Here is an 11,028-nt window from a genome sequence, read left to right on the forward strand (position 1 = left end):
AGTTAAATCCCTTGAAGAATAGGTAACCCCTGTGAAAGTTAAGGGCAACATGTACAAAGCAGAAAACCACAGGGTTTAACTCCCCTCTCCTAACCAGCCAGGCTTTTTTTCATGTCTGACTACAGAATGTATTTCACCTGCCCCTTCCTAACCATGATTTTGCCACTAACCAAGAAGAAAGCCCATAAAAAATCTCCTTAAGGCAGGACAGTCGCTATCACCTTCCATACCTTAATTCTCATATAATACCACTTTTCTAGCACCAAGTGAGACAAATTGCAGCCAGCACAGCCCATACGTGACCCAAGCTTAGCAAATATTACTTGGGGTTTCTTTTTCAAAAAAGAAACATTTGGGTAACGTGCAGACAGGCTCTTTGCAAACCCAGCAGTGGAGGACTACCACACAGATGCTGAGAGAGTACAATTAAGTGCACCTTTTTGTAAGACAATAGCTGGGGGCTTAGAGATTGTTCATATCTAAAAAATGCCTTTGTAGGCGAAGCCCACAATGACAAAAAACTGTCTGAAATTCCACCGTTCCTCCAGTCGGAGCCATTCATGGATTAATTTCCTCAGGGACCTTCACCTCGCCAGGGGAAGAACATCAAATGCGATCATTTAATTTCCTGGATAACATGAGCAGCTTGGACTTGCTCATCTCACAAATACCTTTCTTACACAAGTACCAGTATAAAAGGTCACGAAGCTGCTTTTCAGGGCTTATTGCCTTGAAACAGCGCACGTACATCCTTAGTACCATAATAAAAGTCAGTGCCTATGCAGATGTTGGGAGCGACACCATCCACTTTGGCTTGCTCTGAGCTGCAAAAATCAGCAGCAGGTCCAGTTTGTACGACAGTCGTACACAAAACCGGGTCCGACAGCTCAGAGCTTGAGGCTTTCATTGTAGCGGTAGGTCACATCTGCTCAGGACACTAAAGGTGCCGGGGAGGATCTTCCCAAAGTGACCACAGGGCTGCAGCACCTTCAGCCTCATTTCTCGAGCTGCTGTCGTGGGGCTCCTGCGCTTCCAGTCACTGCGCAGGGGACAGGGCACCCCCCCTTCTCTAATACATTCCACATACTGTGCTCCAAAGAGCAAGGGAGTTGTAGTGTGATGGCTAACTCACTGCCAGGAGAAACTCCTCATTTCTCCATCTGGGCCATCTGAGCACACACATTATACAGCACATTTAATTTAAGCTAATAAAAATGGCAGCAAGAAGACAAATGCAAAGAGACACATCCAGGGTCCTGAGCAAGTCGGTCCTGAGCTCTGGCTGCGAGAAAGCCCTTTCCTTAATTCCTGATGGGGCTAAAAGCTGCAGGACAAGGGGCAAAAGACCTGCAGCCCTTTGTACAGAACTCCATCCCACACAGAGTTCATCTCCTACAATACGGCATTTGAAGGTAAATAAGCTCCCAGAAGCTAAGTGAGATTTACAGAAGGGGGCAAGCATTTGGTCTGAATAAATTAGCATAGATTGCTTCTCCAAACTGCTCCTTGGCCCCACTAGAGCAACCTGCTTCTCGCCATTTACCCTGCGCAGGCTTCACAGGACCCGGGCCTTCGGCACAGCTGCAGTGCTGAGCTGCAAGCTGCTGACTGTACGCATTCATGCAAGTTTCTTTTTACCTAATTTACCTTTTCTGCTATATAGCAGTGCTCACCCTTGCTTGCAGGAGTACCGTGCGTAGCCAAGAGCCTGGGAACGGTGTTCATTCAACACCTTATTCTCCTCGTGCTCTCTGGCAAACTGTTTTTCACCCATAGCCCTGTACACTTAACCGCTTGCACAGAAAACACCCATGGGACACCTGGGACCAGGGAAATGCCACCTGCCCCTGCAACAACAGCCAGTTCTCAGGTTGCTGTAAGAAGCTCGGTGAGGCAGCAGCAGTCCACAGGCTATGCTGTGGGGGATTCTTACCCCAGACCCCTTTTGGACATGAACAAGTTTGGAAAGAAAGCAGTAGGCAGCTGGACACAGGCAGAACCAGGAGGGGAATTTTTTTAACCTGGACAATTGACTCCTGTTCCCAGGGCACTGTTTGACCACAACACTGAGTAGTGGTGGAGCCGTTCCTGCATACTGGCTCAATCTGCTGCCCAGGGCTGGCTGGTGTTCACAGGCTGTGCTTCTCGATTTGAGAAGAGCGACTGTTCCTTACCCCCTCAGAAAGTGGTAACAGCAATTTTCTGTTTTTTTCCCCCCTAAGAAAGCAGCCAGCCACACTCATGGTGGAGGTGTGAAGAGACACGAAGTGAATGAACTACTCCTCCTCTGCACACACAAAGCCTTCAGGGCAGCACAGCGTTACCGAGAGGACAGCCTGCCCCGTTGAGCTTGTGGGTCCTGGTGCCAGAGCAGCACCCCCGGGCCTTCAGAGCACTGGTGAGGAGGATTTAAGGGCCTTTGCTTAGTGACAGCTGCCAGGATTTCTTGGGAGACAGTAAAAAACACTGTACAGGGATGGACGTTCATCTCGGTGGCCAGTTCCACTGATGAGTAGTTGCCTTCCCCATTGCCCACACACCCTCTTTGCTGGGCTGTTCTTCCAGCATCTCTTTGCTGCTATTACATCTCTGTAGGTCACCACATTTCAGCTCCTACAGCTTAGAAGCTCCAACAAGCAACACGCTGCAGCAGCGCAGCTTCGTCTCCCATCTCTGCTACAAGTCCATGTGCAATCTCTGCCCACGCTGCCCCTGAGGCCACCCCAACCTTCCTGTCAGAGGACTAACAGCACCCCAGGTTGCTCTGTGCTGTCTTACACCTTATAATTATCAGACAGGAGACTGTCACTGTCCTTTCCCAAGCAGTGATTAGGCGAATCCTTAGGTCCTGCTTTAGGGGCACAAAGGCAGAGGGAGGGAGTGCAGAGACAGCCAAGGTCCCTCCCTGCCATCCAAGGCACAGCCTGCACTTGAACTTGGACAATCTGGCTCCTTCAGCACCAGTTCAGACACAAGTTTCTGAACTACTGCAAGCCTGACCCAAGAGCTGGCCTGTGTGCTTAAAAAGAGGCTATTGCTGACCTATTTCTATGCATTTGTCAGCTGATTGGAATACGTTGCAGGCATTTGAAAAAACAAAGGAGAAGAAAAAAGCAAGTTGACTTGCCAAGATGGTCCATTCTGTGCTGAAGAGGTTACCCAGCCTAAGAGAAAAATCAGACCCACAAATCAGACGTGACGGGACTCATTCCCCCCTCCTCAGCCTCATTCTTTATTGTTTAGGTCAAATAAAATATGTTCCCATGGTCCTTAAAAATTCCTATGGAAACAAGTTTAAACAAACAAGCTGCTGGCCTGTGTCTGGACAGGGAGCAGCAGCAGTTCTTTGAGGCAGGATCCTGCGAGCGGCGGTGAGCCCAGACACGCTGGAGACACTCACAGTCCCACCGCAGCCCTGAGCAAAGAGCCAGCCAGGCTCCCAAGGGCTCCCCAGCACCGGGAGACGCGCTCGGACCACGCGCGGGCTGGGCGGCAGCGCAGGGGCCTGGCCAGCTCCTCCCAAGAGGTAGGAGGGCGCCCAAAGACCTTATTACGGAAAAAATTACCCTGCCCAGGCAAACCCTGCACCTCGGCTGTACCGAAGTGACGCTGCGGCTCCTGCAAGAGAGGAACAATCCGCAAAGCTGCATGAGATGCAGCTAAAACCTCCCTGCTCCTCTCAGTTATTAACCTGTGCTGGATGAGCGTGTGCCCAGGGGCAGGGGACGTGTGGGAGCCTCGGGGCAGGTCACACCAGCTCTGCCTCGCCAGCTCTCTGCACCCCCAGCAGCGCGGGACCCACGAGTGCTGTGGTGGCACGAGGGGGTCACTGCCAGGAAGGCGACGTGGCCTCTCCTTCCCTCTGATGCCAGCTGCCACCTGAACAAGCCTTCCACAAGCAAGGGCTTTCTATCACCCAGTGCTGGGCCGGCCTGCACAGGATGACTCGCGTTGCGTTCCTTCAGGGCTATCAGTGTATGGCCACTGGCGCACCCACACTGGGAAAACCCCGCATGAGCTACAAAACCTCCAGTGGGAGACCAGTGCAAGAGCACGCCCAGGACAGACAGAATGGCCCCTGTGGTCACTGGCCGGATCACTCTGCTGTAAACTGTGGTAGAGACTCACATTCCTTCTTGCATTTTCTGCAGCATCTCCTATCCTCAGCAAGACCTGCTTTTCCAAGCCCAGCCAGAAACACTGCTGAAAATTAGGATTCTCTTCTATCCAAACAGCCCCAACTGGGCCACCCTGAGAAAACTCAAGGCACACGTGCCCCATGCCAAGACAGAATGTTCGTGTTCAGAGGGCGACCTCCGTGGTAATGTAACATCAAGCTTGTGCTGCCACTCATCGCCAGGTGGAATTTAGGGAGGATTTCACAGTTGCACAAAGCTGGGAATTACACAGACAGGAAAAACTCTCACAGAACCACACCACGAGGAGTCACAGGGTCGTGTGTCCCTGTGAATGCTGATCATGTTGCTAAAGGAGAACAGAAGTCCTCATCCCCCTCCTCTCCATAGGTCAGACTTGAGCCTACAGAACAGTCATGTCATCTCCCTGGGCATAACTGGCAGACGGCCCTTCAGGACGTGCTCCTAACAGGGCTTAAAACCTAGGGTGAATGAATTGCCAAGGACTGTCCCTGCAGGACCACATCCAAGTAAGGCAGGTCTAGAGACCAACGTGAGGTAACCCAGAAAGGCTCCTGCTGGCAAGCGGAGTGGCTGGGGTTAGGAAGGAATTTTTGCGGCAGGTCTGTATTGATGCAGGAGCTGGGGTAGGGAGCAGCAGGGACTGAAGCCATCTGCTCCTCATGCCCCTCCAGGTGCTGCCAGCCAGGAACAAGGGCTTCTGATAGTCCCAAGCCCGGTCCTGGGCTTTGCTAGCCTAGCTGGGAGGGGGCAGGAATGGGTAAAGCTTCAGGACAGTTACCCCCTGAAAGGGGAAGGAGACAGAGGCCTGGGGGCAATTGTCTCTCCTCCAGGCAGGGCTGGATCCCAAAAAGGGCATCTGTCCCCTGCTCATCTAGATTTGAAGGTTATGGCTCAGTCACTAGATGCCACTTTGTGCAGAGTAAGGTGTCACTGAAAGGACAGCATGGCTCTGGTGAGCTGGCGAGACAAAGCAAGAGCTTCAAACCCGCTCCTAAACCTGTTGCAGCTTAAAATCTGCTGCCTCTCTCTAAGAAGCATTCTGTACCTCAAACTTTACCCCTCCCATTTGGGTTACAACGTGTCTAAGTGGTATGGTGGCCAATGCCTACATGGAAAAGCAATAAAGCAAGGCATTTATTTGTAGCTGTCTTCAATTTAAAGCACCAGCTGGTTTGTAGCAGGCCAGCAGCCAGGGGGCTGTGGATAACTGGAGGTACACTGGTCACAGCTCTGAGAAATACTGTGCTTGAGTAATGTGGGTGGTTGCTGTTAGCATAGGAAAAAAAAAAAACCACAACCACAAAAAAAAAAAAAAAAAAAAAAAAAAAGAACTGCAGCAAGACCTGGGCTTTGACACTGTGGAAACATCAGCTAAGAAACACTTCTCTCATCAGTAGGAACAAGCAGGGAAATGTTCAGCTGGGACAACAGCTCACCAGCCTGGGAACATTGCAGTATTTGACATTTTCTGTTTGCTTCAGTGACTATGGAAAGCACTATATAAAGTCCTGTTCCAAAGGGAAATATCTGCCATTATTCTATGGCTGGAAAAAATAAAGGAAGAACTACAGCTGCTCCTAAGACCACGTAGCCTATGTGGATGCTGCTTCCCAGAATGGAAACAGGTAGAAAAGCCCACAGGGAGGGGTCCTGCGCGACCCTCAGGCAGTTTCAAAGCAGCACCCGACCTGGTGCAGAGCCTGTAGGAATTAGCCACTGCTAATTACACTGCCCTCCCCCAGATGAGTCGGGGAGTTCTTGCCCCAGAGCCTTGGTCTCTGCAGAGCCACAGCTTTACCAGAGGCCCAGCATGAGGCTGTTTCACAGAGAAACAGCAGCCAAGACCAGAGCAGCGTCAGTGCCGGAATGACCCAGTTTCCAGTTTGCCCAGCATGTTTCAGCAGTAACTGTACCTCAGTGTCCCAAAACTACAACCTCTGGTTCCCAAACCCCCGCCTCCCCACAGCTATTTAATGCAGACTGGCGGCGTGGTGCCAGCGGCGGTGGCGTTGGCCTCCACAGAAAGGCAAGAAAGAGAAGCGGAGCTACACTACATCACAGGTCCCTCGAGACCAAGGATTAACCCCCCCCAGCGTGCCCAGTTCTTCCTGTAGTATCTCAGTTACAGTGAGTAATCCCATCTAGGCTGGACTGTTATCCTGCACACACAAAGTCCTTCTTTGTTTAAGCCCAGAATTAACACTGCAGAACGCAGATATCCTTATCTCTGGGGTTTTTTAAACCCCACTCTACTTTTCCTGCAGGTGACAGGGCCGCATGGCAGCGGTGTCCCCATTGCTGGGTGCCGTTACCACACCCCCCTGCTCAAAGGGCTGTTGTTTTTATGGCTGCCTGTCCTTTTTGCAGGTGGACCGCATTGCCGCCGCCAGAGACTGAACGCCAGCGCCGCTTCGCCGCTGCGTGAGCAACTCGCCTCCTGTGCAGTGGTTCGAGAGCCTCGAGGAGGAGGAGGAGGAGTGAGAAGGGTGAGCTGCAGGCAGCCAAAACCACGTCCCTGGGCTGTCACCTTCTCTGCCCGCACCCGAGGGCTCTCTGTGGTGGCAACGAGCATCAGCCATGTCCCGTCTGCTCTGCGCAGCGCAGGCTGGCAGCCCCAGGTTGGAGTGTTTTGCACTGAGTAAGGCCTAGAAACCCCCCCTAGATAAGGACAGTCACAGATTACTTGCTGGTTGCATTTTGCACTGAAGTTCTCGCCTTGTTTTTAGGTTTTAAACAATAAAAGTCGCCAAAGATGTCTTGATTTTTAAAGCAAATGTCAAAAGCAGAGCATTCTGCTTTACAGATGCCATTTTGTCTTTGCTTCTGCAGCCCAAGAGACAAAGCCAAGTTCATGACATCCCCCTGTACCCCCTTCTTTCCCTGTTCAGTCACAGTTGGATGGCTCAAGCCTGCGTTGGTTTGACTTGAGTTTCTAGCCAGCGTGCTAGTGTGGTGAGGATCTGTCATACAGACAGCTTGTGAAGCCTGGACCTTTAGTCCTTGTGACACTTGTGTCACAAGAGCCTGGCTGGACAGTCCTGCACGTTGCTTCAAATGTTTAACACACCAGACCCATGCAGACAAGAACAGCTAGCCAAAAAAAAAAAAGCAAAAAACAAAACAACCCCAAAATCTGCTGAAATGTCTATGGCAGGCTGCTGGGAGGGGAAGAAACCCATCACCTTCCATATGATTAGATTAGAAAACTACAAAAACAGTAGAAGATGCAGAAGAGCGGTGGCTTGGTGTTAACACCATGGGGCTGGGATGTCAGGAAATGCCTCTTGGCCGGGGGGGGACCATTGCTTATGGTGACCATGTCACAGGCAGGCTGAGGACACAGCGAGGAAGAGGCGATGGGTCTCACCTGCAGCAGCATGAAGGTATCAAGCACCAAGCCAGCCAGAATAAACCCAGATCCCACTTGGTCCCTGGTGACAAATCAGGGATCATCACTATTTGGCAGTTATTACCCCAGAAACAACCAGGATTCGCCCAAACTATTTGGCTGAGAGAGTTACCAGCACTTTGCACATGCAGTGCCCACACGGTGCCGTACAGCACCGAGACTCTTACACAAAGTGGTTCGATAACACAGATCTCAGCTAGGAAGTGAAGGAGGTGTTGGTGAGATCATCGAATCCCAGACTGGTTTGGGCTGGAAGGGACCTTAAAAACCATCTAGTTCCAATCCCCCTGCCCCGGGCAGGGCCACCTTCCCCCAGCCCAGGTACCCAAAGCCCCGTCCAACCCGGCCTTGAACCCTTCCAGGGAGGGGGCAGCCACAGCTGCTCTGGGCAGCCTGTGCCAGGGCCTCAGCCCCCTCACAGGGGAGAATTTCTGCCTTAGATCTGATCTAAATCTCCCCTCTGTCAGTTTAAACGCTTTCCCCCTCATCCTATCCCTCCCCCCTGATCAAGAGTCCCTCCCCCCTTTCCTGCAGCCCCTTTCAGCCCTGGGGGGCCGCTCTGGGTCTAGGGAGCTGCACAGGCAGTTGTGCCTCCAGAACAAGGGCACATGACTAAATTAAAGACGTGCAGACAAAAGCTCATGCTTCTGGCAGAGAGCAGCCTATCGCAAACAGGAGGAAACATTAATTACAGCAGCATTGCAGAGGTAAATCTGCTGAAGAGAGTAGGTGAGTTTTCTGCCTGAGTCATAACACCAATTTGCACAGGCACCCAACAGCAGCAGATGCTGAGGGTCTGATGCAAGACACTGCAGTAAGGGGGAAATCTCTCCAGTTGCTTCCACAAACTTTGGATCAAGCTGTGCGGGGGGAATGCAGAACTGGAAGAGATCTTGTGCCTTTAAATCCGGGGTCACCATGCCACCTAATCTCACCCTCAAATCACACACTTACTCCTAGACCAGGACAGTCTGCTCCTGCGTGGGCACTGTTCCACGTCAGCCCTGGAATATCCTCACTTTTCCTGCCATCTGAACAAGAACGTGGCTGCTGTTTGCCAGAACCACATTTTAGGATAATAAAGGACAGTTGTGTGCATGTGAAAGTAAATTTGTCCTTTCCTCCCCTGCAGTGTTTTCAAAAGCCTCGCACACAGGCCTACATAAACTGCACTCTGCAAGCTTCCATCGTTGCACAAGGCGCTCAAATCCAGCCACAAATCTGCTCCTTCGATTGAAATGCATTTAAAAAAAATTAATACAGCGCAAAAATGTTTCCAGACTGTACCAGCCCGAATTAGACTGACAAAGCAAAGCTGGGAAAATCCGTGATGCTTCCCCACGAAACTGAAGCACCAGCGGTGCAGAAGAGTGTCCCAAGGCTGCTGGAGTCCCTCCCGCTCCAGTTTGTCTGTGGCTGAACAGCGTAACCAGCAGATCCCCTCCTGCTGCAAACCTCTGCAGCTGCGCAAGAAACTGCTGCTTGAGACGACACCCCCCTTCTTTCATGGCCTAAACATCCTCTAGACTCCTCCAGCAGCCTGAGTATGTTCCTGTCTTCCCTGGAGCATGGGAAGGGACTGTGAAATGCTGCAGTATTTATGCATTAGCAAACTGCAGCATTTGTAACTCGCCAGCACGCAGAGTATCCCACCCCCAGCTGCAAACCCTTCAGAGGAGGGGGGGAGCGTGGAAATGGTTTTCAGCACAGCTCATCTCTTTCACAGTCTTCCCTTCTACAGAAAGGGAGGAAGAGAGGATAAAAACCAAAAAAATCAAACCGCCATCCTGCGCTTGCAGTGAAGTGATTTATCACCAGGCTGGCTGCAAACAGGCAGACACACATCACCACTGCAAACGGGTCCTGCCTGTCTCCCCAGTGGAGTTAGCGGTGAATAAATCGTATTCTAGCAACAGCAGAAAGGGAGGGAAAAAAAAAGTCAGGAATTTCTGGACAGGAAATGCATGGGAAGAGGAGGGGAAAGGATTAAACAGGAGTGGCGTATCAAGTGTGAAAGACACGACTGTTAAGTGCTCTCTGGTGCAGTTTCTGTCCTTCTCCCCCAGCAGTCTGGGGCAGGACTGTTGCCCCAGGGGCAGATACCTGCTGGGAGCTGGGGGCTCCCATCTCCCATTGCCACAGACTCCTGGTGGTGGTGAAATCTCTCATCCAGCGCTGGGCAAGCTCAGCTGAGCTGAGCCCAGGAGGAGCTGGCATTCCTTGAATCCACATGGGATTTCTGTGGGCATACACATGTTCCTCTGAGCAAGGCGGAGAGCGCAGGGAAAGGAACATCCTCACATCACTCACCAGAGCCTTCCCCTTACAGGCCAGGTCTTCTGCACACACATTGCCTGCAATTAAAACAGTCCTAATGAACTTAAACCCAATTCTGTGCTTTAGCTCAGAATTATTTAGGATTGCACTTGACTTATTTAGTTCCTGAACTGATTTTATTTGCAGGCAGGGATGAACCAAGGGCCAGCACCACTTGCAGTGGCACCAACGTTCCCGTCTCCATTGCAGGAGGAACACGCCATGACACGACATGCTGCTGTCCCCAGCTGACACTGGCCTAACTGGTAGGGGGAACCACTCAGAGAAACTATGCCACAGCCTCCAGCCAGGTGCTCCCATCAAATGAGTATTCTAGAGAAGGGATCCATAAGGCTGTATGAAAATTACTTGGCTCTGCCAAGTCCAACATGTTTTGGACATGTGCATTAGAGCCTACAGTAACATTTGTCAGTTTAAAAAATACATTCAGTTTTTAAAAGGCCTCTAGTAAAAAGGGAAAATAAAGGGGGAAGAAAAAGATTTTTCATTTTTAGCCACACCACAGTTTTCAGTAAATATTATTTTTCAGATAAATAATTTGTTGTTGTTGTTTTTAAACAAATACATAAAGCCTGCTTGTTAAAGCCCGGATCTGAATTACTTTCTAGGGAAATGAAAACATTTCCCTTGGGCTTTTCATCAACATTTCCCTCCCCCGTAAATACTGCAGTAAACACAGACAAGTAAAGATTTCCATGAAAAAACTCCTGCCCCTGTGCAGACAACTCTACCCTGCAAAGCACCAGCGCTCATCACCAGCGGGTTTTGCAGCTCCAGGTCGTGCCCTTGTGCCCTGTCTCCCACGCGGGCTCTGCTCCGGGAGCGCAGCCCCAGCTCACCACCGACCTTTGGAGCCACTGGGAAGTTTTGCTTCCTCCTTGGCGATCCTACTCGGTGATTTGTTTAAACTGATTTGCCCCCACCACCGCTCTCAAGAGTTCTGCTGCTGCTGGCGCTCAGAGCTCTCCGTGTTTGCAAGGGTACAGTTTTTTCTTTGACTCTGGATTATTGTGTTCTCATGACCTTCGCCTGCTAACACCAAAGCATTAAGAGATCCCCTAAGCTAATGGGATGCCTACCTACCATCCTGATCAAGAGCTGTGTTTATCCTACTGAATCAAT

General features: G+C 51.0%; 1 protein-coding gene across 2 annotated transcripts in view; it reads left to right on the forward strand.

Moving 5' to 3' along the window:
- GFPT1 (glutamine--fructose-6-phosphate transaminase 1) overlaps positions 1 to 8,913 on the forward strand; it is a 46,247-nt gene extending 37,334 nt beyond the window's left edge. The window contains exons 19-20 of one of the 2 annotated variants that reach the window (XR_012635260.1): positions 6,528 to 6,646; positions 8,702 to 8,913. Coding sequence is in view for 1 of the 2 variants with exons in the window: in XM_074928318.1 (XP_074784419.1) it covers positions 6,528 to 6,557 (30 nt within the window). In the remaining variant the exon portion in view is untranslated. Of the gene's footprint in view, positions 1 to 6,527; positions 6,882 to 8,701 lie in introns of those variants that run through there. The other variant, XM_074928318.1, reaches the window with a different exon arrangement.
- The last annotated feature ends 2,115 nt before the right edge of the window (positions 8,914 to 11,028 follow it).

The sequence above is a fragment of the Athene noctua genome, chromosome 28 (genome assembly GCF_965140245.1).
Source record: "Athene noctua chromosome 28, bAthNoc1.hap1.1, whole genome shotgun sequence".
In the NCBI taxonomy this organism is placed as follows: domain Eukaryota; kingdom Metazoa; phylum Chordata; class Aves; order Strigiformes; family Strigidae; genus Athene; species Athene noctua.